The sequence below is a fragment of the Oncorhynchus kisutch genome, linkage group LG22 (assembly GCF_002021735.2).
Source record: "Oncorhynchus kisutch isolate 150728-3 linkage group LG22, Okis_V2, whole genome shotgun sequence".
Classification (NCBI taxonomy): Eukaryota; Metazoa; Chordata; class Actinopteri; order Salmoniformes; family Salmonidae; genus Oncorhynchus; species Oncorhynchus kisutch.
In genome coordinates, this window is record NC_034195.2 from 19,511,867 (window position 1) to 19,539,481 (window position 27,615).

General features: G+C 43.4%; 1 protein-coding gene across 2 annotated transcripts in view; it reads right to left on the reverse strand.

The window, feature by feature from the left end:
- lrp5 (low density lipoprotein receptor-related protein 5) overlaps positions 1–27,615 on the reverse strand; it is a 55,686-nt gene that overhangs the window by 12,066 nt on the left and 16,005 nt on the right. Inside the window, exons 5-9 of one of the 2 annotated variants that reach the window (XM_020456712.2) lie at positions 23,637–23,833; positions 22,577–22,708; positions 19,744–20,140; positions 19,308–19,479; positions 231–447 (exon numbers count right to left, since the gene is read on the reverse strand). In XM_020456712.2, the coding sequence (XP_020312301.1) occupies positions 231–447; positions 19,308–19,479; positions 19,744–20,140; positions 22,577–22,708; positions 23,637–23,833 (1,115 nt within the window). Of the gene's footprint in view, positions 1–230; positions 448–547; positions 6,495–19,307; positions 19,480–19,743; positions 20,141–22,576; positions 22,709–23,636; positions 23,834–27,615 lie in introns of those variants that run through there. The other variant, XM_031801204.1, reaches the window with a different exon arrangement.

Genomic DNA, 27,615 nt, shown 5'->3' on the forward strand with positions numbered 1-27,615 from the left:
GAGAGAGAGAGAGAGAGAGAGAGAGAGAGAGAGAGAGAGAGAGAGAGAGAGAGAGAGTCAGTTTCTCTGCAGTAGATGGAGTTCTGTTCTCTTCAAGTGTAGACAGTTGTGGATATCCATACATGAAAATTAGAAAACATTTACATGAGTATTCGTAATTATTGTATACTACTTCTACAAAAAAAAGCTGTGTGCATCCTCATGTCAAACATTAACATTCTGTCTCCTACCGGAAGTCTCTGTGACTCTGGTGGCCTTGAGACCCATAAGGTCAGGCAGCTGATCGATGATGATCTCTCGGATAGCGTCGGTCTTGTGGACCCTCTCGATGCTCCGTCTCTGCCAGTCCGTCCAGTAGATGTAGTCGCCCAGCAGCGTGAAGCCAAAGATGTGGGGAAGCTTGTCCTCCAGCAGGGTCACCCTGTTGGAGCCGTCCACGTCAATCACCTGAGGGAGAGCAAGGAGGCGGGTTTAACCATAAAGAAATGGGCAACCCAAGCAGTAGCCTGTGCCATGTATGAAAATAAACAGTTTTATTTCAACACACCTGGCGCAGTAGGGTGATTTGCTCAAGGGCAAAATGGTAGGAACTGGCAACTAATAGGCATCCTCAGTGTGCCAAGTATGAGCAACAGAGTTTGATTTATCCTCGGGCTCTTGTTCTGTAAGACACGCATCCACTCACACCCCATAGATGCTGTAGGCATCAATAAGAGTTATGCAATCTAGTACTTGATAACCTTGGGTAAATAAAAAAATAACAGGTGAGACCAGGTTTCTGACAACTGGATACATTGCACTGACAGTGACCCTTCACATAATATTTGTTGAGTACTAATTTCAAGACGTTCTTGCTGCGTGTATTAAAGCCAAATCATGGAGACATTTCAAACCAAGAGAAGTCCAAACTGCAAACAGACAAACTATTGATTTTCATAGATTACCATTAACCATGGAGCATGACTGAATATCTCCATCTAGGAAAAACATCTGTGGGAGACAGCAAATAAATCCTTATTTGTATCACGTTTAAAAATGAATAAAATGTGACAGTATGCGATTCCTGGTCACAAGTGTTGCATTGCAGAGAGGGAGGAAACTGAAGTACACGGATGTAAGGAGTGGTGCCAAAGCATGCTTCACTCTTTTACGGTGCAGAAAGAGAGAACTGAAACCGAATGTTCCTTCCTGGGAAGTGAACTGTGCTTATTTCAGAAAAGACTGCAATTACACTCGACAAATCCTAGACTACCCGGCATTACCATTACACAAAACTGTGCCTCTGAAAATAGAGCCTTTTTTTTCTTTTTCTTTTTTCTCCGCAAACTGGTGTCAGCTCCAGGATATATTTCCGTCTGACCGAAAATTCTGGAGTGTGGCATCTTATGGCAGCCACTACTACGTGACTTGGTGAGCATATTCTGCTCCAGGAGAAACCAAACGCTACGCAGATCAGCTTGCATGGAGGTATCAGTGGGTTCACGTGGGTGTAATTCAGTCCATGCAACCAACCAACCCACCCTAGGTCTTCATTTTGGTGGGAGACAAACTGAAGTGGTTCAGACACGCAGTATCAAAAACATTTTTTAAATGGCCTGCTCTGGATGAAAACAAGATGTTGACCACAAGCACACAACCCTACAGGAATTGAGCACAAAAGGCACCAGTACACCTTTATGTGCTGTTCAAAGCAAGTATTTAACATAATGGCAACTTGGTACTTCTAAGATCCTGTGCTCTTCCAGATGACTTTGAATTGCTCGAGTTAAGGCAAACTTAGGCCCATTCAGCAGTTATCGGCTGACGTGTAGATTTGTATTTAGACATTCTGCCAGGTGACGGCCATAATAATGTAGAGTATTGGAGCTCTTAAAATAAAGACTTCCTGTACGATGTGGTTCCCATCTCGAGCCCTTCCTGTGTGGAGCAGAGAGTGCAGACGGAGATTGGGTTAGGGCTAGGGATTGGGGCTGCTGCCCTGGAGGGGAGTCCACTTGATTCATTCCTGAAATTCAGTCCCTCGCTTCCTACAGCTGGTGGAGCGACTGACTTCCTCCCTCTCCTAATATAAAGAAAAACTGGGTACATTGCAGGCAGCACACTGAGGGGGACTGGCAGAATGACACCACAGAGAAATGGTGTCGCTTTTGAGGAGGGAAAAAGGTGAGATGGAAGATAATCTGGTTCACTAAACTGCTCTGACCACATGGCTGACAAACTCATGGGGTGGATTGAGTTCACTTTACACCCAGCATTCTTTATTGGACATTTGTACCGTGTGACTAAGTTGTTCCCACCACGGTTTCAGTAAAAAGCTGAGCGATAAGGCTGGAGAAATGTTAAGTCAAATTCACAGACAGAGCTAGGGATGTAAAGAATGCCATCAAAATGATAGTTAACCATGTTGAGGCTATACAGTGTTTGTAAACAAACATTGGCGTAAAACAAGCTCATATTTTAAGTTCTGATGGGGTACTACAGTTAAGCTAAGATGGAATTTATATGTTATATTCTTCAAGAATCAAATGGGTACATATCAATTTGTAAGTCCAAAAATGGATATAGAAACTGCAGCTAGACCTTTTTTTAAAAGGGGCAAAGCACAAGTCAAGCCACCCAATAAGACTCAGAGTGCAAAGTCTTAAAGGGGAACTAGCAGAAATGTCTTTCACACCTCACTCCAACTTGTCTTTGAAGTTGAACAGTGTATTGAAGTGCAGTAACACTGGGGGAGAGGGTGGGTCATCTCTGGGGTGGGTCACGTGACGCTCAACAAACAGGTTTCTATAACAGCCACAGCTAGCAGAGATATAATACCTCAACTTTCCTGGAAGCTTCACACAACGTGTGTGGTATTCCAAGTTCCATGAATGTTATGATTCCCTGTTTGAGGGAGACAGATCATTTTAAATGTTTTTCCTGTCTTTGGAATGTAAATATTTGTTATTCTGTAGTTAGGCCTTACTAGTGCGTTATCTTGTCCCAATTAAAATATGGATGACCAGTTATGCTTTGGAAGCAGACTTTCGACTTTGGGTTCTAACAATATGTACAGAACACTGGGAGTGTTGTTGAACACAGGATGGGGTTGATGTTTGTCTCATGGTTTCCTAGGTGTTTGGCATGAATTCATTCCACTGGTGTAATTAGACATGTTATTGGATGGCATACCTTTCAAAACGTCTGTTTCCCCCTTTTGCTTTCAGTGGACAACAGGACATTGTTCAGGCGCTCACCCGCGTATATACTACCAAAATCCCAGCAATGGAGGAAACCGCCACAACTCTGGGATGATTCCTCCCCTCTACCTTTTCCCCCCGCAGTCTAATCCAGGTAGGATTACTGCTCTGGAGTCATGTTACTCCCTATCCTGACAATTCCACATAATCCTTTGATGCGCTGCAAGGCGAGCGGTGTAAGTGCGCAGCTTATCAATTTTTGGCCCTGGATTCCAGCGGCACGGCCACACTTTCTCCAGGTTAACTCCTTCTGGGGCCGGCCTGGGAGTGGAGGGGAGAAAGGAAGGAGTGGAGGAGGGGAGGGGAGGCCCTAGACAGCAGGCTCGGGTAAACGCATGGCTGCCAGTGCATACTGGACCCTTTTGTGTTATTAAAAACGTGCCAGCTGCCTAGGTAAATTAGCCCAGAACAAACCTAAGCAGGCCTCTGAGGTCATTCAAACATATGCCACAGGGTGAAGAAAGTGTTGAAGGAATTGACCTCCTTTCCACCAAAAAGGAAAAATCTTGCAAACAAACAAAAATAGACTCAACACACCCAAACACACATTCTTTTTCTAAACAAAAAAATGAAGGTAAAGAGTTGGCAATACAACAAGTAAGGTTTGTTAAATAAGTTGGATCTGGATCTTATTATGCTAGATCTAGAAATGTGGATTCCACAGGATTTAGGAGCAACAGAGAAAACACATTGATGGCACTTCTATGAGCAGAAATCTTTTCCAACCCTTGGAAAAATTAGAAAACTATTTTATTGAGAGGAAAACAAAATATGAAAGTCTCCTCAGCAAGTCAGAGAAAGTAACTTTATTTATTTAACTAATCAAGTCATTTAAGAACAAATTCTTACTTACAATGACGGCCTACCCTGGCCAAACTAAGGCTGCTGGTTCAATTGTGCGCTGCCCTATGGGACTCTCATCCACAGCCGGTTGTGATACAGCCTAAGGTTTGTAGTGACGCCTCTAGCACTGAGATTCAGTGACTTAGACTACTGTGCCACTCGGCAGTCCCTGCTTGGCGGGCTTCAATGCCAGCCGATTTTAAATATCCTATTTGTGCCTTAGTGTCACAGATGCCATACAAATTCTGTGGGCAGGGGCAGTGTGACAACGGGCCACATGGCCTCCAAAGACCAGTCTCTACTAGCGAGCCTAAAGCTGCTCTTGAGTATTACCGAGGCCTGACCAACACAGAACAGGCCATTTCACTCTCACATTACACTAGATTAACAAAATCAGGAGTGACACATTTATTTCTTACCACTTAAGTCTCTGAATTACAAACCATCATTCCCTACAGACCCTGGCCCTTTAAAATGTCAAGCACTAGTTTATTCTAATTTAAATCATTAGGCTATAAAGCCAGCATTCTGCAGAAGTTAGATAGATTTGTAGTAGTGGGAGCTGGGATGCGTTTTCCTGGGTTTGTTGCTGTGTTTATACCTACCCATCATATTATTGGCTCAGCTTTGGGATCACCATCAAGATGCATAACCTTGTGGACTGCATTATATGGAGAAGTCTAGGAGAATTGCACAAAATCAAATCTCCACATGAGCGAGCGAGCTCCCCCCCCACACACACACCACCTCTTACCTGCCAGATCTGACCAATTACCCCACTCCCGAATACAGCCCCCCCTCAGGCCGCTTCACACGAAACAACCTCCCTATTCACCATTGGCTTTGAAATATTATAGGGTTTCGCTTGAGGTTTGGCCAGTTCTTCTGAAGGCCCGACTCGGCAACAAATGATATTATCTTTTTATCTGCCGTTTTCTATGTAAGGCCAAGAACAGCGCTGCCTTAATTCAAACAGAATGTCCATACTGCTTTTCTTTCCCCCTCCAGTTCTCCTTTATAACCCCCCCCCCCCCCCCCCCCCCCCAAACAATGTTCCATGCACTTTCCCCCCCCAACTCCCTTTTCAAGCCTTTCTCACTCACCCTCCCTTATGAGGGTTGACCACCTCCACAGGAAATAAGCAGGAAAGGAGGAGAAATGCTATATTCTCAAATAACATTTGAATTGTGTCACTCAAAATATAAAGTTATGCTTCTGTTTGAAGCCTTTAACAAAATTTGGTTTAATGGACTACTATTGGTCATATGATCAAAATCTTGTATAAGACTTAAATCTTAACATTTTAATTTGCTTATACATGTTGACATTTGGTCTGAAAACTATCTTAAAAACAAAAATGGTGGATCTGAGTTGGTGTCATGTTTACAAAATATCTAAATAGAAAAGTTAAATATCAATTCCGCAATTCAAATGTCTAGTATCATAATTGGAACCGTCCTCTGGAACTCAACAGGAGTCTAATGTGATGCAGAACACAATTCAAATCAAATGTTATTTGTCACGACTCGTAAAGAACCGGTGTAGACTAACAGTGAAATGCTTATTTACGGGCCCTTCCCAACAATGCAGAAAGAAAATAACGAGGAATAAACACACAATGACTAGCGTGGCTAGACACACACGGGGTACCAGTATCGAGTCGATGTGCAGGGGTACAAGGTCATGGAGGTAGATATGGGTATTGGTAAAGTAACTAGGCAACAGGATAGATAAAACAGTAGCGTAAGTGAAGAGTCAAAAAGTTGGTGCATAGAGGGTTCATGCAGATAGCACTAATAGTTAAAATAGTTGCTCGGACTGAGTGATTAACCAAAACGGTTATTTTGGTATTTAAACTAATTGATAGACTTCGGTTCAATTATTTAAATTCCATTTTCTGAATTTTTGTCCTTCTCCCTGTGAGCTCAATGCGCACATTGTACTGCATTTTCTCTAGAGATAGATGCCCAAACTGTGCAATGTATTACGGGGTTGTAGTTTCCAACAGGCCAATGTTCTACATGTTAACGTAAGAATTAAGTGATGCAGAAAATGTGATAATTAACTACAATGACCATAATCCATTGTGCAGCTACTTGGCCGGTCTTGGTTTCTTTCACGCCTCCTACTAAGAAGAATGTGCGATCAAGGGATAGAGAGAGCAGTTGCTTTGAGAGGTCATGTTTTCTTCACTACTGTGAGGAGCGATGCTCACGACACGCTTCACTACAGCCCCGTTGATGTGGATCGGGGTGCGCCCGGCACGCTGTTTCCTGTTGTCCCATGATCAAATCATTTGTCTTGCTGACGTGGAGGTTGTCTTTCTGGCACCACACTGTCAGATCACGGACCTCCTCTCTCATAGTCGGTGATCAGGCCTACCACGTGTGTCATCAGCAAACTTAAATTATGGTGTTGGAGTCGTGCGAGGTCACACACTCATGGGAACAAAGACTACAGGAGGGGACTAAGCATGCATCCCTGTGTTTAGGGTCAGCATGGCAGATGTGTCATTGACTAGGCCAGATTTTCCAAAGGGGGGGGGGGGGGGGGGGCGAGCCTTGTTACGCATTTCTGTGTGTGGACTATTGCTGATCTACAGTTGTTGCAAAGCTGACACGCTGGTGAAGACAGAGGTACAAACGGATTTCAGTTTCCCTGCATTAAAATTGCAGGCCACTTCGAGCGCCACCTCTGGATGAGAATTCTCGTTTGCTTATGGCCCTACACAGCTCGTTGAGTGTGGTCTTAGCGCTCGCGTCGGTCTGTAGTGGGAAATAGACAGCTACTAAAAATATAGATAAAATCTTGGTAAATAGTAAGGTCAGCAGCTTACTTGAGACTTCAGTAAGATTAGTGATCGCGCGGCAGCAGCTGTTAACACACCCTCATCGCAAACAGCTTTTCCACATAGTACAGTAACCGGAGAAGTTTAAATTGTGGATTATTGCATTTTAAAAACAGTCATTTTCTAGCAATCATTTGGTTAAAGGTGTACCTTCAAAATGGTAGATTTAGTTATTTCCTAGCTGAAGGAGACTCATTAGCGCCACAGGTTCAAGTTGATGTATTGTGATAGAGTGCATTGCACAAAGTCCATATTTTTCTTTATAGCAATAAACATTCTTGTTCCATATGGGCATACTCCAACACACACACCCAGACAGAGCAACAGAACCAGATAGGGTCTAGCTTTAGCTGAACTCTTGATCCATGGAACTCCATCTTCTCCTGATCCCTGCAACTCCCCAGGAAATATGGGGAGCTGGTGTCTGGAGAGGATCACGGACAATAAATCTCACCCACCCGTCTATAAAAACATTGAAGTATTCTCCAACGAGGCCTGCCAACAGTAGGTCCAGTTAAGCCAAAACATAATTACATTTACATGGCGGAACGGCTTTCACACGCAAAGACAATCCTGCTGATCCAGTAAAACGCACGACTTGGGTAACAAGAGCTTGGGGCTCATTTAGTCTGTTCATTCACAACTGTTAACCTCTTGAAGCTAGGGGGCACTATTTTTATGTTTGGACAAATAACCTTCCCAAAGTAAACAGCCTATTTCTCATGACCAGATGCTAGAATATGCATATAATTGACAGATTAGGATAGAAAAGACTAAAGTTTCCAAAACTGTAAAAAATATTGTCTGTGAGTATAACAGAACTGATATTGCAGGCGAAAGCCTGAGGATAATCCAATCAGGAAGTGCCTCTTATTTTGAAATCTGTGTTCCTATGAGTGCCTGTCCTTCATTTAAAGGGATATCAACCAGATTCATTTTTCTGTGGCTTCCCTAAGGTGTCAGTCTTTAGACAGTTTCAGGCTTTTATTTAGAAAAATTAGCATGAAGGATCACATTGCATAAGTGGAGAGGTGGGGGCTCTGAGTGAGTTTGTGCGCAATTGAGTAAACCGGCCATTGTTCCTCCCGCTGTTATGGAAAAAGCTACACACTGTTGATATATATTTTTAAAACAACCTGAGGAATGATTATAAAAAAACGTTTGACATGTTTCTGTGGACATTATGAAGACTATTTGGAATTTCCGTCTGCGTTGTCGTGACCGCTCTTTCCTGTGGATTTCTGAACATAACGTGACAAACGTCGGCAGTTTGGATATAAAAATAATCTTTATGGAACAAAAGGGTGTCTCGTGGGTGAAAACATCCTAAGATCAAAAGGTAAATGGTTAATTTGATTGCTTTTCTGATTTGTGACCATGCTTCCTGATGCTAAGTGTACATAATGCTATGCTAGGCTATCGATAAGCAATCCAAGAGTTTGTAAGTTCTGTGTAAAGCATCATTTCAAAATCTGAGACGACAGGGTGATTAACAAAAGGCTAAGATGCGTTTCAAAATATTGCACTTGTGATTTCATGAATATGAACATTTTCTAGTAATATTATTTGACTGTTGCGCTATGCTATTCAGCGGTTGCTGATGGAAATTATCCCGCTACAGGGATTGGTAGCGTCAAGAAGTTAAAGCAAAGACTAGTGTAAACAGTATACAAAAACATTGCCTTTATCTACTACGTCAGTCAATCGTTGAGCCAACCTACACACACACACACACATACACACACTGCAAAAGTGATGGGGGGATTTTTTTTTTTACAAAAATCAACCCGCCAAGCACCATATTCAAGGACAATGTAAACAAAAATGTACAGTGCCTTAAGTATTCACACCTGGACTTTTTCCACAGTGTGTTAATGCCTGCATTTAAAATTGATGAAATATTTAAAAAATTATGTCACTGTCCTACACACAATACCTCATGTCAAAGTGGAATTATGTTTTTAAAAATGTTTACAAATTAATGAAACCTGAACAGCAGAAATGTCTAGAGTCAAAAGTATTTAAACCCTTTGTTATGGCAAGCCTAAATAAGTTTAGGAATAAAAATGTGCTTAACAAAGACTATTTGGAATTGCTCATTCTGTGCAATAATAGTGTTGAACATGATTTTTGAATGACTACCTCATCTCTGTACCCCACACATACAGATAATTGTATGGTCCCTTAGTCGAGCAGTGAATTTCAATCAAAAGACCAGGGGAGGTTTTCCAATAACTCAAAGGGAACATATTGGTAGATGGGTAAAAATAAAAAAAGATATCGAATATCCTTTTGAGCATGGTGAAGTTATTTATTTATTTGGAATTTTACCCCTTTTTTCTCCCCAATTTCGTGGTATCCAATTGTTGTAGAGGCTACTATCTTGTCTCATCGCTACAACTCCCGTACGGGCTCGGGAGAGTCGAAGGTTGAAAGTCATGCGTCCTCCGATCGATACACAACCCAACCAGCCGTACTGCTTCTTAACACGTCGCGCATCCAACCGTGCATACACCGTGCACCCCAGAGTTAGTTTTGACTTAAATCTGCTTAAATCTATGGCAAGACTTAAAATGGTTGTCTAGCAATGATCAACAACCTATTTGACAGAGTTTGAAGAATTTAGAAAATATGTAATCTTTTTTTTAATGGGCAAATATTGTACAATCCAGGTATGCAAAGCTCAGACTCACCCAGAAGCACTCACAGCTGTAATCACTGCCTGAGCTGGTTCTAACATGTATTGACTCAGGGATGTGAATACTTACATAAAAACGCAATATTTCATTCAATACATTTGCGAAATGTATAAAAACAAGTTTTCACTTTTGGGGGCATTTTGTGTAGATGTTTGAAGAAAAAAAAATAATCTAATCCATTTTGAATTCAGGCTGTAACAAAATGTGGAATAAGTCCAGGGGTATGAATACTTCCGGTCTTCTCAACTGGGTTTAGAAAGGACGGTCTGAACAGGTTGGCTGTCTCAGCGATGTCTTTGAACGCCACGCAGGCCTATTTGCCTGTAAATTCCAACACAATGTGGTCTTTGGGATACATATGGGATGCATTGCGAACAGACAAGTCGACAGCTGCTGGCAACTCCTCACCGCAACACTGCTATGGAGAAGAGAGATAGACACAGCACAATCATGTTAATAAGCCACAAACATGGCCAGAACAGGAGCAGAGGAGCTCGCAGGCCCCCTGCCTGCTGACAGATGTGGGACAGCAGTGCACATCCCTCAGGAAATGAGACATTGTCGTGCAGCGCAGCACTGGAGCTGGGACTAAGGCTGCTTCTCTGGCTGAATATTACTAGACCAGGCAGTCTCAGTGCTGGAGCTAGGGAGGAGAGCCAGACAGCACTCTGTAAAGGTTATTGTTAACCTTTGAAGATGCATTTCTCATCCTCCCCTCTAGCAGGGCTGTAACGTCAAAAAGAAAAACAGACGTTCTTGTTGATTCAAGACTCTCCAATTCATCTTTCCCTTTCCTGTCGTTATTTCCAAAGGTGCACCGCCACGAGCCATCAAGAAGATGAGCGGTTACCGGCGAAGTCTCCTGGAAAATTGCAAGACACCTAAACACTTAGGCTAATAGTTCTCTTCCCGGCAAAACATTTGATTAACTTAATGTATTGGAGAACCTGGAGTTTAATAGGTCTAAACACCGCGGTTTACCATCAGCCTGAGCAGACATCTTTAAAAACAACTTTAATATTGAAGGCAAAAAGCGACACTTGCCACTAATGAGTCTTCAACACCTAGATGTGTTTTTGAATACAGCTTTGCCCATGACGTACGGCCCAAGTGAGTGAAAAGTTGGACGGCAGAATACTGGCCGATGGGGGTGGAAAATATTACGAAACTCAGGTGTCATTTATTCCCCTCAAATGTGTATCCTTCCTCAGAGCTTGGCACATCAAAGTTTAAGACCTCACTGTAGAAGGCAACAGCAACAAACGGTTGTTACCAGGCAAGTAACTGATTGGCTAAGTGAGATATAAAACGTAGCAGTGGAAACAAACCAGCCAACAAGGCCAGCACAACAAGCTTGTACAAAGACTTACTGGACACCTCTGAAAATGAGATGCATGTCATCATCCCCCTTTATAAAACACAGTAAACGTGTGGATAACCTGTAAGAAGAGCAGAGCATTCAGCAGACTTCATTCCAGAAAATTGTGACCGAATGAAAGCACAGAAATGGCAATGATGGCAGAAACTCCCATTCCGCTATGGATTCAACTTATTTCCTACAATGAGTTGTGACTCGAGGTGGTTTGATCTTACTGACTGTGAAGTTGGTTGGACAAGGATTAAGAGAGCGAGTCTGTGTGATTCAACTCAGCTGTTAAGACTGATCGGCCACAAGGCTGTGTGTGCGGGGTTGTCTGTTGAGTGGCTGAGTGCTCTATGGCTTACTCTGCTGCTGTCCTCCCCCCCACCGTCCTCCATGTGAAGAGGCTTGAACGGGTCACTTATACTGAGACTAAAGCTGTCATTAGCATGGCCAATGTTTTAGAGAGGGGCCCCTTGTTGGAAAATCCTCTGCAAATCAAGTTTCACGGCTCAAGACGGCAACAATGTGGCGAGGGCATCTGAGCGACGCTTCGGGGGAACGTTAAAGAAAACATTATTGATCCCTTTCAGACGAGGGGTTTCAGCCAGCATCCATCAGCACCAGGGCCTTCAGCTGGTCAGACTCAGATCTCAGGCCTAAATAAAATACTTTTTCACAGCAAGGCTTTTCATTGTGGTGGTGAAAACAGCCCTGGTTGCCACTACCTTGGCTGTAATGTACCGAAAAAACTAAAGTAATCAGATGCACTTAAGGCTATTCATTGTTTGTGCTCTCTCCACTTTTTATAGAAATAATAGACCACTTCACATAATGATTTATTTGACAAACAGGCAATTCAGCATTTATTTTGTTCATTTTGCCCAAGTTATTTTAATGAGATTCATGGCTCAGCAGTAAGCCATAGACCAAAAAAATAAAGTTATTTTCACACATGGGTTCAAAGTTGCCTCAACTCTTTTCTCACCAACACATAGATGGGTATTGGGTACAGCTGCTGAGATCACAGGAGGTCTTTGAGGTTCAGTTCTGAGAACCAACACCCAGTTCCCGAGAAGCTCATATTTTTCATTCCGCTCATATTTTTCTGGAGGAAATTCGATCACCATACCATTTACTTTCCTCTACCTCACAAAATGTACCATATGGAACCAGACTCTACACACAAGGCAATGAAGAGTGACTAAACGCTCCACAGAAGGAGAATCTGCATAATTGTACAACAAAGCATGAGTTTCTGTATAGAGGACTAGCACATCAGTCAAATGAGTTATCCTCAGGATCTCACCAGTTATTGGGTGAACGGGGGGGGGGGTGCGGCAACATCAGAGGATTTCACAGGGGGGGGTGGGGGCGAGGTTGCAGGGGGAGTCAGATTCCTCAAAGAGGCTAAAACACATGGCGAGAGACTGAAATAAAAGACCACAATTCCTTTACTGTTTAAGGAAAAACCTTCCAATCCGAGTGCCAATAACTTACCCTTCTTTCAGACGTGCGGGTCCCGAGATGAAAGAGGACCTTCTTGGACTGTATTCAAAACAGAGCTTTCAACAGCACATTTAAAAAGAGGCAGTGGACTCAGATCAACATTTCAAACTCCACTGTATCTCAGCAAAAGGCCTACTTGGTAGCCCGTCAGTAATGAAAAGCTTCAAAAATATTAAGAAAACTGTCCCTACTATTTTGTCTTAATAAATACTCTGATAATAAGTCATCTAATAGTATTGCAACTTCACTTCAGAACACTGATATGGACAAAGGAAAACAAATGACTCATTTACTTAATTGAAAGTGCCGGACTTACTCGATTTGCTCAACAAGCAAGCAATGGAAAATGCCATCTAAAAATGTTTCTCCATTTTGAATGAATGTGAAAAGGTACCTCTGGAGATGGCTTAGGGGACTTTCAAACCAGAACTCTTAAACAGAGTAAAAGTGGTTAATAGTATTAAACGTCCCCAGAGACATCTGATAATATAAATAGAGTCAGATCCACACTAGGGATGAGAGTTTGAAATAATTTTACTATTCGAATAGTATCAGTCATCTTTGGTTGGATATTCGAAATACATGTGTTTTTTTTAACATAAGTTTTTAACCAGAGCACTGCTGTGCGATTGAGAGGCTGGCACTATTGCTGCAGGTGCTGAGGTCATATGGGGCAGAGTGTGTAGCAAGCAGCGGATACAGTCACAGCTAGCTAACTTGAGGCAGCCACAAAGTTATTCATCATCCCATATAAGCCAGCTGCACTTTCTCCTCGACCCCATTCAGATAAAACATCCTACCTGTTGGTTGCTCGTTGTAGCCGACCTCTTTATTTCGCTAACTTCATTCCATTCAATCTTGCGTTGCGTTAGTGAACTTGAGCCCGTTTGCCACTTTGATTGGCCAACATAAACAGGCTACATATGTGAAGGCTAGTGGTTAGATACTGGTCTTTAAAAATGGGGCACACCGTGCATGGCATAAAAACTACACTGCTCAAAAATATAAACGGGAACACTTGAACAACAATGTAACTCCAAGTCAATTACACTTCTGTGAAATCAAACTGTCCACTTAGGAAGCAACATTGATTGACAATACATTTCACATGCTGTTGTGCAAATGGAATCCACAACATGTGGAAATTATAGGCAATTAGCAAGACACCCCCAATAAAGGAGTGGTTCTGCAGGTGGGGACCACAGACCACTTCTCAGTTCCTATGCTTCCTGGCTGATGTTTTGGTCACTTGAATGCTGGCGGTGCTTTCGCTCTAGTGGTAGCATGAGACGGAGTCTACAACCCACACAAGTGGCTCAGGTAGTGCAGCGCATCCAGGATGGCACATCAATGCGAGCTGTGGCAAGAAGGTTTGCTGTGTCTGTCAGCGTAGTGTCCAGAGCATGGAGGCGCTACCAGGAGACAGGCCAGTACATCAGGAGACGTGGAGGAGGCCGTAGGAGGGCAACAACCCAGCAGCAGGACCGCTACCTCCGCCTTTGTGCAAGGAAGAGCAGGAGGAGCACTGCCAGAGCCCTGCAAAATGACCTCCAGCAGGCCACAAATGTGCATGTGTCTGCTCAAACGGTCAGAAACAGACTCCATGAGGGTGGTATGAGGGCCCGACGCCCACAGGTGGGGGTTGTGCTTACAGCCCAACACCGTGCAGGACGTTTTTCATTTGCCAGAGAACACCAAGATTTGGCAAATTCGCCACCGGCGCACTGTGCTCTTCACAGATGAAAGTAGGTTCACACTGAGCACATGTGACAGACGTGACAGTCTGGAGACGCCGTGGAGAACGTTCTGCTGCCTGTAACATCCTCCAGCATGACCGGTTTGGCGGTGGGTCAGTCATGGTGTGGGGTGGCATTTCTTTGGGGGGGCCGCACAGCCCTCCATAGGTAGCCTGACTCCCATTAGGTACCGAGATGAGACCCTTAGACCCCTTGTGAGACCATATGCTGGTGCGGTTGGCCCTGGGTTCCTCCTAATGCAAGACAATGCTAGACCTCATGTGGCTGGAGTGTGTCAGTAGTTCCTGCAAGAGGAAAGCATTGATGCTATGGACTGGCCCGCCCGTTTCCCAGACCTGAATCCAATTGAGCACATCATGTCTCGCTCCATCCACTAACGCCACGTTGCACCAGACTGTCCAGGAGTTGGCGGATGCTTTAGTCCAGGTCTGGGAGGAGATCCCTCAGGAGACCATCCGCCACCTCATCAGGAGCATGCCCAGGCGTTGTAGGGAGGTCATACAGGCACGTGGAGGCCACACACACTACTGAGCCTCATTTTGACTTGTTTTAAGGACATTACATCAAAGTTGGATCAGCCTGTAGTGTGGTTTTCCACTTTAATTGAGTGTGACTCCAAATCCAGACCTCCATGGGTTGATACATTTGATTTCCATTGATCATTTGTGTGATTTTGTTGTCAGCACATTCAACTATGTAAAGAAAAAAGTATTTCATAAGAATATTTCATTCATTCAGATCTAGGATGTGTTATTTTAGTGTTCCCTTTATTTTTTGAGCAGTGTATGTTGAAAAGTGTTTCATTAAATTAATAATTTGAAATGTCGTATCTATGTATGTAACAATGTCACATGGATATTTTAATTTTCAAAAATGATTTCCAGTGTTTTATGAGATACATTTTCTCCCCTTGCAAAGAATGAATACTCACAAGTATTCAAATAGTAACGTCAATTCATATATTCAAATAACAGCGCACATCCCTAAGCCACACATGCATGATAGCTATATGCAAAGTGTGAAGACGACAAACATTTAGGGAAGTGAAGAGCTATCCCCTCACACACTGAAAAATGTCTTCGGACCCAAAAGGCATTTCACAATGCAAAAGAAAAGAAAGAAAATTCAGACAGGCCCAGTCACCAGCACAGAAAAAGAGTGTGTGGGGGGGGCTAAAAAACCTCCAGACCTCTATTTATAACCATTCAGCCAGTGAACTGACGCATTCCAAATGCCAGAAGGCACTTTTCAAAAACATTTAATTCAAGACCTAATGCTGTTGTCATCTAAAAAGAAAAAGGTAGGCAGTAGCAACTAAATGCACCCTTCTTTAAGGAAAAGATAGTCTTGGAATTTCAAACAGCCATTACAAAAACACAAGGGGGCCCTCAAAACAAAAACGCTTAATTATGTTCAAAAACTTTAATGAGAAATGACTGATGTCTGAGCAGCGCCGGGATTTCTCCCCATTAGCACTTCAAGCAGTTCTGTCCCCTTCAGCAGCTAAGTGGGTCCGTGGAAGAATGGCCGGGGCCTCCATTAGGTGAAGCTGAAGAACCCTTGTGAAAAGAGCAGAACAGAACACACTTGTCAGCTGCTGGGAGCCTCTGGAAGCAGGGCTGCCACCAAAGTGGGCATCTGGTGCAGGAGTGGGGGCTGCTGAGAAGGACTCTACAAGGGCTGGCCCGCCACCATTCTATGCACCCATTGTAAGGTCCAGGGCAAGGGTCACGGCAGAAAACACGGGCTAGGGGCTTCCCTTGTCAGTCAGCACATTGGTCAGGCGTGCGGTGCTGTGAGAAGAGGCAGTGCTGCCCAACCCCCTCTTTGAATCGCTCCACTACCCTTGTTCGGTTTCTCCTCCATCTGCTCTACACAGACAGAGAGAGAGTCAGGCAAGGAACTTTGGGCTGCTGGGTCCAGACTCCAGAGCAAATAAACAACTCTTCACCAGCCACAAAGTTATGGAATGTACGATTTCTGGAAACACTATTGTATGATGCCAATAGCAATTTTTTTTCACCTAAATTATCCGGTAATCACTAAAAGTATTCATCTGGAAATAAACCCAGCATATGATTCCCAGAACTGGTCTCTCCCCACTCTCAGGACCTGCACACACAGATGGATTCAACATTTTGGACATCTCCTTCTGACAAAGGGCTCTTTCTACTTCTCCGTGTGCCCTGAATCCTTTGCTGTGGGGCTCGAGACGACGCCGTCACTCTTTCAGGAAAGCTTCGCCCCACGGCTCTGAGTTGACAACTGATTCAGACAGGAGAGAACATTTCTTCACTGTGCCCCATGGACAAAACCCAAGGCTCGCTGGAGCCTGGTGCTAGCCAAATCCAGTGCCAGCCAAAGCCCCAGCGAGGGACAGATGCCTGGTTTAAGGCGAAGGGAAAGGGGAGACAGGGACATTACATGTTGACATGTTTGTGGCCTCTCATGGAGCTCAATATCTTAGTGGGAGCTCCCTATTCCCTGCTCATTCATCCCAGCCTGCATGCCGACTCCGTTAATGATAATCAACACTTTGGCCACAAACAAGCCAGCTTCAGAGCATTCTAGCTAGGCAGGTAAAAATGATTTACAGTTTAACCAAGAGTTTTAGAGTGGATTTGTAAACGGATAGTCTTCCCCCTACCTCCCCCCTAAGGGTACTTTATGCTTTCTGAGACTGAACAATGCCCCTGCAGGGTGCCAGGCAACAGAGGCGAGCAAAAAAAAAAAAAAGTGGTTAGGAAACTTCCCAGGGCTGATGAGGCCAGTCAGACAAACTGCTCTTAAACGAACAGAAACCCAAGTGAGTTCACTAACCACGGGTAAAGGCATAGTTATGATGAGCAGGGGAATATTCAACCAACAGGAGACATACACAGTCACAGGGAAAGAGAAGAGAAAGAGTGAGAAGGGGGAAGAAAACAAACTAATTCCCAACAAGCGCTGTGTTAAAGCTCATCTGGGAGGTGGCTCCAGCTCTTCCTGTGTTTACATATTATATGGAGCATGTGACTGGAGAAATATGGCCACCGTGGTATTCAACACCCTGGGACCTGTGCATGCAGGTAGACGATAAATCATAAAATACAGTCAGACCTTGAAGACACACACATACACAGCTCTTCCTCCAAAGATATGATCACCCGCAAGCTAACAAAGGAGCAGCCTAGCACATTTTCTAGCCTCTGAATTATTCTGTCTTTCACATGTAAAATGACCCCCCCCACTCCCCGATAAAATAACAATATAAAGAGTGGGAAATTGGGTAATATCAGGGTTTCAAAAAAATTGTCTTTGGACAGAGGCAAGCAGGAAATAAGTACAGGATAAAGTCCAAGCTGTTAGAATCCCAAAAATAATAAAACTGCAGTGTGTCTGACAGGAAATCTAGAGTTGCTTGTCCAGGTATTATAACAGCTCTCTGACATTCCTCTGTAGCTCACACAGGATCAACGGTCAGATTAGGGCTGTAACAGTCATGGAATATTAGATGACGGTAATTGGCCAGCCAAATGACCGCGTTAACTGCAATCATTTTTTAAAACCCATTTTCTCCTCTCCCCCACTTCTGACTGCATGTGCTGCCATAGAAATGAAAGACGGGTGTCCCCATTCAAGTCAATGGTGGCATAATGGGTGGACTGATGGCCGTTGCAAGTGTACCCATAGGAGCAAGGCAAGAAGTAAAATACTGTATGTGCTAAAATATGCGCCGTGGTTTGTTGATTCAACTCAACATTACAAACAAAACACATTCCATTGCATGAGCCACATCAGTTAATGCAACCGCTGTGTCAGATTTCAAAAAAGCTTTACGGAAAAACAAACCATGCAATAATCTGAGTACGGTGCTCAGAGAACAAATATATCCGCCATGTTGGAGTCAACAGAAATCAGAAATAACATTATAAATATTACACTTACCTTTGATGATCTTCATCCGAATGCACTCCCTGGAATCCCAGTTCCACAATAAATGTTTTGATTTGTTCGATAATGTCCATCATATATGTCCAAATAGCTACTTTCGTTAGTGCGTTTGGTAAACAAATCAAAACCCACGACGAAATGTCAAAAAGTTCCATTACAGTCCGTAGAAACTTGTCAAACGATGTATGGAATCAATCTTTAGGATGCTAACATAAATCTTCAATAATATTCCAGTGAATTTCTTTATCTTCAGAAAAGCAAAGGAACGGGAGCTACCTCTCATGTGAAATGCACGTGATCAGCACGTGACTGCTGGCAGACCTCTGACTCATTCCCCTCAAATTCAGCCCCTCTTCATAGTACAAGCAGCAAACAAGTTTCTAAAGACGGTTGACATCTAGTGGAAGCCTTAGGAAGTGCAACATAACCAATATCCCACTGTAACTTCAATAGGGGCTGAGTTGAAAATCGACCAACCTCAGATTTCCCACTTCCTGGTTGGATTTTTTCCTCAGGTTTTTGTCTGGCATATGAGTTCTGTTATACTCACAGACATCATTCAAACAGTTTTAGAAACTTCAGTGTGTTTTCTATCCAAATATACTAATAATATGCATATATTAGCAACAGACTAAGGAGCAGGCAGTTTACTCTGGGCACTTTTCATCCAAGCTACTCAATACTACCCCCCAGCCATAAGTTAACAATTTGAATGATCATTGTACATTAACATGGAAATGATTGTCACAATGACATGTACATTTGAAATCTTTAAAAATTAAATAAAAAAAATACAGATTTGGCAGTTATTTTATTTCCATGACAGGTCTTCATCCATAACATGGTTATAGGGTAATGGTGCCAGCCATAGGTCAGTTATATTCTCAGGTTTGGGCTGCCTCTCCTCATCCAAGAATGTGCTCCTGAAGCACTTCTCAACATCCACAGGCAACAAACACACCAGACAACCTCAAATGAGGGGAGCGAGTGAATGAGAACACAATTCCCGAGGGAGACGTCGACTCAACTACTTCCACAATCAACAGCAGCAAACCATGATGGGAATATTGTAGTTACTCCATAGACAACTATTTGGTACATAAGATGCACCAAACTTACCTCAATTTTGTCCGTCTTGGCATCGCCCCAGTACAGCTTTCCTGCTTCATAGTCGATGGCTAAACCGTTTGGCCAACCCAGCGAGGTATTGAGCAGCACGATACGCTCAGTTCCATCCAGGTTAGCTCGCTCTATCTTGGGCTTCTCCCCCCAGTCTGTCCAGTACATGTAACTGTGGAGAGAGACGGGAACAAAATTCAAACTCATCTAGAAGCACAAGCATTTCGCTACACTCGCATTAACATCTGCTAACCATGTGTATGTGACTAATAAAATTTGATTTGATTTATAGTGAAACTTGAAGTGAAATCATTTAACAGGTGTTTTGTAGAATACATATGGAATACATCATTTTTGTTGTTGCTGAAATGAGTTAACTTGATTGCTGTGATCAAATAAGAAAACAAATACCTAAATCTATAAAACACACACATACCCATTGACAGGGTCCAGCACAATGGCCCTTGGTTCATCCAAGTTCTCTGAGATCAGAATACGCCGGGAGGTTCCGTTCAACCTGGTAACCTCAATACGGTCAGTGCCAGTATCTGTCCAGTACAGGTTCCGGGCCACCCAGTCCACCGCGATGCCATCTGGGTGGTTGATCTCCGTGGTGACCAGGGTCTGGGCCTCAGTGCCGTCGATACGGGAGCGGCGGATGGCTTTGACCTCATCATCAGTCCAGTACACGTATCCATCCACAGGGTCGTAGTCAATGGCGATGGCATGGCGGATGTCATCCACCTGAAGGACGATGTCGGTGAAGTCTGGGAGGTCCAGAGAGATCCTCCTCAGGTCAGTCCTCCGGGCCAGCAGCAGAACCTGCTCTGCACCTGGGGAGGTAGAAGTGGACATTAGTGGGGAGAGAGCATGCCAGTCAACAGACATGTGACATAACAGAGCTCATTGGAGACCTATCTGGAGGTCCTACAAAGCCATACCTGACAAACATAAATTCATATGTTTTAGTAAAGACGAACCTTCAGAGGACAATTTATAGTTGTAACTTAATTCTTGTATTCTATTTGTTTACTCAGTTTTTAGTTGATGAATAGGCAATTTGTTCACTTTAATCCAAACAAAAAGTGAGAAGAGGCTTTAGATTAGATTTAAACAAATCCAAAAGACTAAATTATGCCTTTTAAATATCAGCCTATCAAAAAAACTGTTGTGTATAAATGTTTTCCTGAGGGAACACCTAGCTGCCACGGAGCCTGGTTTAAAAAGCAGCTGCATTTGCTCACTAGAGCCACAATCGAGGCAATTAGGTCCAACTTTTTCCTTGCCTAATCTCACATTTTAGCTATGTACGCTCCAGTGCTCCCAAGACCAGCTGCAGACTACCGACGCCCAATCAGAAGAGGGCATCAATCAAGGGTGACACCAATCAGTAATGACAGTGAAAAAAAAAAACAGCTCTTCGTTTTCCATCAAGGAGAGAACGCCACGCCTTTGATTTAAATTCACTCCTCGGTCTGCTTCACATTTGACAAAGTGACAAGACTTCCCCTAAAACCACAACAAACGCCCTCAATTTAGCCACCCAAGCTAAACAAATGAGGAGCGTGGACACTAGCTCTCTTTAATCTTCACACAGCCACTCCCCCCCCCCCGTCCTGCTGCTTTCCCCCTAATCGGAGCTGATACAATGGGGTATTGTTTTACATTCTGTTTAGTTGTCAACACTGCTGGAGGTTGGCTTAATCCTATAGTCATTCTGAATACATCCATGTTCTATCAGGCCTGGATAACTAACCCCCCCCCCACATACACTATGGTTTTACTTACTTCTCTGGAATGAGGGCTAGAAGAATACAACTCATTGTTCCCTGGCCTGGGAATACACCGCCTCAATTTCAAATAGAGGATCTGCTGCATCCCTGGCCTGGGAGAGGAGTCTTTTTGAGGCAAAGAACAGGACTGGTGCACAGAGACAATGGTGTTTTCTGTCCACCAGAGAGAGGGGTGAGAACCAGGACGGCCAGACTGAACTCGGATTTCAGAATCAGCACTGACCTTGGCTTGACGTCGAACTGTTTCATTCCAACAAGGAGGTATCCCAGGTCAAAACAGCCTCCAGCAACTAAACAAGCAAAGGGCTGTCACTCCTCAAACAAGGGTTGATGCCAAGAAATCCCCCAGAATTTTTTCTTCCCCTCTAGACAAGTATTTGTCACCTTTATGAGGGTTATGGGTGGGGTGGGTCTCTCCTTAGTCATGGGCAGGCAGGGAGAAATATCAGGCCCTCCAGAGAGAGACCAGAGGGAATGTAAACACCCTGGGGCAAGTCAAACAAACAGGTTTCATTTTGCAGGATGGGCCCGGGCTGTGTCCACTAAACACACAAACGGCGCAGTGACCTGATTAGGCCTGGCTTCCTACGTAATTGCTCTGTGCCCAGAAGTAAGGCGAGGAGATTGGAGTGGCAAGGGAAATGACCGCAGCAGCAACACAACGCATAAACAGGGGAGGTCCAACCTTCCTGAATTTCAGTCAGTCACATCTGTGGCCTTTGGTAAACTCTGGAAAGTAGGGAGAGGAGGGGGTGGAGTAGTAGGCTTCTAGGCTAAATGTAGCTGTCTGTATGTGGGGGCAATAGAAATTAAGAGCAAACGGCAGGGTAAATTGTGCATTGAAGAGCTCGCCGTGTGTAGCAGCCATCTGTCAGAGATTAGGCCCTTTTAATGGCCCTCTCGTTAGGCATTTTGATGTTTTGGTTGAGGAACAGGATGCCAATACACCCAATAAAATTATCTTAATTGAATAATGTATAAAAAAAATGAAAATCTAACATTTTAACTGAATTTGATGCTTAATTACTGTACACGTCGTTATGAAATGAAAAATAGAGCTTGGCATATTTCCTAATCGGTTCAAAGAAATTGGACAATATGACTTTTGGTTTGTGTGATTAAGGGCAGCGCTTGCAGTTGAATAGGCCTAACTCAAGAGTCCATAAATAAAATAACCTCAGGAATGTCAATAATGTCCCGTACACCAGATAGGAATGTCTAATGTGAAACCGCGACACATCTACAGTAGCATTAGGAGGACGTCATCACTGAGGGGGAATTGTGTGGGCTTGATTCTCAAAATGGCACCCTATTCCCTCTAAAGTGCCCTACTTTTGACCAGAACCCAAAATCAGTGCACCATATAGGGAAGTGTGCCATTTGAGATACACCCATTGTGTAGTCTTCAAAAAGGGGGCTCGCTACTGAGAAACACTTCCCAGCTGAGGGTAGTGGCCACAGCGCCTAGTCTCTTACCTGGACGGCAGGTCTTCCCATCCTCCTTGAGCTTGACTCCAGTGGGGCAGGCACAGCTGTAGAAAGGCTGCATGGGGGACAGCAGGCACAGGTGGGAGCAGCCTCCGTTGTCCACACTGCAGGGAGTTTGGACTGAGGGAGCAAAGAGCAAAGTCAGTATAGAACACTGAAAGTCAGTGAAACTGTCCCTAAAACTGAAAGCCACACTGCGAGAGTCTTCCATCGAGAGAACAATTCTGACAACATAACAATTGATGAAAAACTTGAAAACAGAAAAAACATTTTTCAAACTAAACCAACTGTGATATTTTTGTCCCACAATAAAAAAAGGTCGCTGCTCGGACAATAGCTGTGCCACAAAGTTTGATGTCCTGTGGCGTGATTTTCCCTGTCTGCTGGGTCACGCTCTGCCAATCTCAGCAGGGCACTACAGAGCTACAAAGCCCAAGCGGCTGGCACAGTGGACCAGCAAACACCAACCCTCCCCTTTCTCACAGCACTAACGGAGGATTACAACCAGGCCACAGTCAAAGGCCAAATTGCTCAAACTCCTCTCACACAAAGTCTAAGCCAACTCATTTTTGGATTGAATTTATGGCAGCTTGATATACAGGTTAGGGGATTTATTGGTATAAGTGTTTATCTAAATGTCCTACCTCCTAAATAGCAATGTCGTCCTCTAAAGTGTCTTATCTAAGCCTCCTACCTTTCTCTATATCACCTGCCCTCCCCAAACTCCTTGCGAGACGCAACCCACCATAATGGTGGCGTTCGTCATCATTCACTCCCCAAACACAGGGGTGCCAATGTTTACATACTGCCAAAGTCATCCATTTTTCACTACCTCCCAACACAGATGGGAATCATAACGCAGACAATCTGTTATGTTGTGCTCTCTAACATTCATTATGAGTACCATGGAGATATTCAAGAAACACGTTGCAGACTGTCTGTCTATCTGGACCCAGCACTACTTACTGTCTGGCTGTCTGTCTATCTATCTGGACCCAGCACTACTTACTGTCTGGCTGTCTGTCTATCTGGACCCAGCACTACTTACTGTCTGGCTGTCTATCTGGACCCAGCACTTGGATGTCCATGGGGGAGTAGATTCCACTGAGGATCTCCCTCCTCTTGTCTCCAGTGTGTTTGTTGCAGGCGTGGATGGAGCGGGTCTGCCAGTCTGTCCAGTACAGAGTCTCCTCTGACAGGGTGAGGGCAAACGGGTGGGTGAGGGTGCCCTCCACCACAGTCTCCCTGTGAATTCAAAACATCATTTATGGATCAACACACCTTTAACCATCAGTACCAATCCATGCTTAGACGGTATATTTGTAAAGAGTAAAATTGGAAAGCAATGAAGAGGAGTATCAGTTGAGATGTTGAGTTGTGCGTCTCAGTCGTTCTACAAGTGTGAATGTCATGACACCAAACAGCAGTAAATGGCAAAAACTAGGGCCTTCACAAATCCAGCAATACTTCTTCCATGGCAAAAATTAACCCGAAGCAGAAACCTGCTGCATGTAAAATAGTGTGCTATTGCTTGGAAAATAAACTGACACTGGATGACAATGTTTGTTTCCAATATTAGAGCCGTTTTCTTAAAGAAGTTCAGTGTTTTGTTTTCTTGTTACTATACTAATGAGTATAGCGAAACAGGTATCGTTCTGGCCATAGCAAAAACCCAGACTGTCTGAGTAGCAATAAATTCATACCAAAAATAACAAGTGGCAGTGGAAATGAGTTAACAAGCGAGAGCCCCCTGGTTGGGATTTCAGTCAGACCCTAAAGAGGATGCGTTGGAACACGTAGTGACGTCATGGAACAGTTCAGGAGCGGCACCAAGCCCTTTCCAAGGGAAAATTTAACAAATCAGCCTGTCATCAGACTTTAATGCAGCATCTGGTAAACTATTTAACAGGGGAACGGTAGCCACGGCCCTGTACTAACGGTCCTGATTCAGTGGGGAAGTCAGTCAGAGCAGTAGTCTATCAAAGCCAGAGCAGCACAGAGCACCGAGCGCAGCCTCATCCAGTAGGGCGCCCCTCCGCGCCGCCAGACGACACACAGTCAGGCCAACAGCCAGTCAGCTCTGTGAGGACATAAATAAAATGCAGGATCAAAGCGTGGCATGCCATTGCACAAGTGTTAAGAATCCCGATACAGAATGCAGAATTCTGTTGAGGCTCTCATCAATCACCAGACTGTGGAGGGTTGGCTGGTAGGTAAATGGATAACCTTTTCAGAGGGGTAGGGTCGAGGAGGGCGACAGCATGTTTTCTCCAAAATTTTAATAGCGTGTGAAGAACGAGGGGTTGGGAGAGAAAAAAAAAAAAATTATATATATATATATATATATATATATAATATATATAATTACACCAGATTTCACAGCTATTTCACATTCGACGTACTTGGAAGTTGGAACGTGTGCATGTTTGAAGCCGCCGTTGAAAACATACTACAAACTGCTCCATTAATCAGACGTGTCAAGAATGTGTAGCACATGAAAAGGCAAAAACGTCTCGCTTTTAGAGGTAAACGCTAACAGAAACTACTTCTGGGGTGAAGTTGACTTTCCTCTGTAAGAGTGCTTACGATAATTCAGAGTACCATTACTGGAGGTATGCAATTAGATTACAGTTGGCAAGAAACAGTTCCACCATGGTGCATCTTATCCTCAAGTTATAAATTACAACTTCATTTCAAATTGACATAACACACTGGGCAATCTGGTCCTGAGGGAGTTAAACAAACGAGGGTATTGCAACTGCATTGATCTTGAGAAAACCGGCTTCCACTCTCCACCCTGAAGAAAGCAGTCTTCTCACGAGAGAAGGGCTCTCTTTAGGGCTGGGCAATATGGCCAAAATGTTAGCACAATATTTTTCACATTTGACCGTATTTTGAGTTTTTGAATAATAAAAATACTAAATATGCTTTGATTAGTTCATGACCCTAGGTTGGCAACGCATAAATTATACATGATTTCAAAAATGGGGCTTTCGCCATTCTAATTGTTTTAGTGTTCAATTTTCTGCATTTCCGTTATCATTTCCACACGATATGGGCAAAAAATACACAGGCTTAGTTAATAGGTGAACTGTTGGAACCTTGGAAATATAATGATTATTAGCGCTGAGCGATTGACCAACATGTCATTTTTTGTTATTAAAACACCTAATTGACCAAAGTTGGTTCAATTACATGAATTACATTAGTTTGTTTTTTTGGTGAGCCCAAGGCGCAGTCTCTAGAATAAAATCAAATCATTCACGAGAGAAATCATGTCAAGAACTGTGTTGGACGCTGGGCTGAACGGCAGTGTAGTTTTCATCAAGCAAATATTCAACCTAGTTAAAAGCAAGAACAATGACCATAATCTATTGAGCCCGTTTTTATCCGTCTCAGACAGATGGATACACTTTTACTCCTGTTATGTTAGCACACAGACTGCATGAGAGGAACATACACAACGAGAAGGATAGAGACAGTTCGTGAAAGTATGCCTTATCTATTTTGAAGAACTAGTCACATGATTTAGTCAGACAGCTCTGCAGCATGCTTAGTCAGGCTAGCCTAGCTAAACAGGCTAAAGACAATACAGTATGGGGAGCACAGAACATTGTCTGGCTGACAGACTGCTACTGCCTGAGCAGAGATGACATGACTTCAAGAAATGAAAAATTAAGTAATCAATTAAAAACAAAGTAATATCCACAACGGAAATATTTTATTTCAGAGTAATTTGCCATTTTTCTATTGATGTCTACCCAATGCGGACCTGAGAGACAATGCAATATTTTCAATGTTCTGGCAATTGAATGTGAACTACTTTTGGCATTGGAGTTCCATTAAAAAGCTCAAAAATCATTTGAATGCCATTATTTCACAAAAAAAGTGTAACCAATTTTTGTTTTTAAATAAATAAATGAACAAACCTCAATAAGCACTAATCGTTCAGCATGAATGATTATTCAAATTCTATACTTGGAATATAGTGGGCAGCACCTTGAATACATTGTTGTTTGACATGACAACGAAAGAATAAGACTGGGAGGAATTATTCACAGGGTAGGTGCCAAAGTGTTGGTCAGTGTTTCCAGGTGACCCAAATTAGATGTTAAATTACATGTTTTATTACCTCATATAGCTAGCTAACATATTCATGCTTCGCCTATTCCTCTTTGATTTAGAAGATACCGTTGCACAAACATGATCGTCTAGGCCTACACGAGCACTGGCAACATGCTGTATTAAATAGCTACATTTGCGCTGACTTAGGAAATTTAGCAAGCTAGCTATCCAGCTATATTAGCAGCTTACAATATTTATTTCAGCCACAACTTGCTAAGACAAACCAGCAGATAGTTTGCAGAAAATAAACTAATAGTGTAATTAGAGAACTCTTGTGGAAAGGACCATGTCACCAACATCTCGTTGCCACCATCTGACCATGCAGACTGCAGTGCCGAGTTAACAGCAAGAAAGTGGTCTACTCGGCTGTGGTCAAGTAGCTGCTCTCTCCTTGAGTGACAGGGGGCAGGGCTTGGTGTGGGAAGCTGCATGCAGCAGGAGCACAAAGACTTAAATAGCAAACGGAGTCAACTATAAAAACATATTACACGTGCTGGAGTTGAGCATCACATTTAACAAATCAAACAATGAAACAAGGTTATAAAACTAAGTAAAAACCCAAACCGGTCCATCCATCAATACCGGTATATAGTCAAATACGGTATACCGCCCGGCCCTACCTTTCTTTATGAACATGGCCATTAAATCCAAGTTACACAAAGGAAAGTCAACCCATGCCCCGAGGGCCCCAATCACAACTATAATGCCAAGTCAGATAGGGTTTCAACAGTATGGCAGAGGTAATCTCCAGTTTAGAGAACCACAGAGGGAGGGGGTCACAACTGGGCCTACATGCAGAGCCAATGTTTGGATTGGGACCTCCAGAGTCAAATGTGTTTGGATTGGAGGTTTCAGCCGTCTCATCCTCTGAAATTAAGTTGAGTCCAGCGCTACGGTTCAGT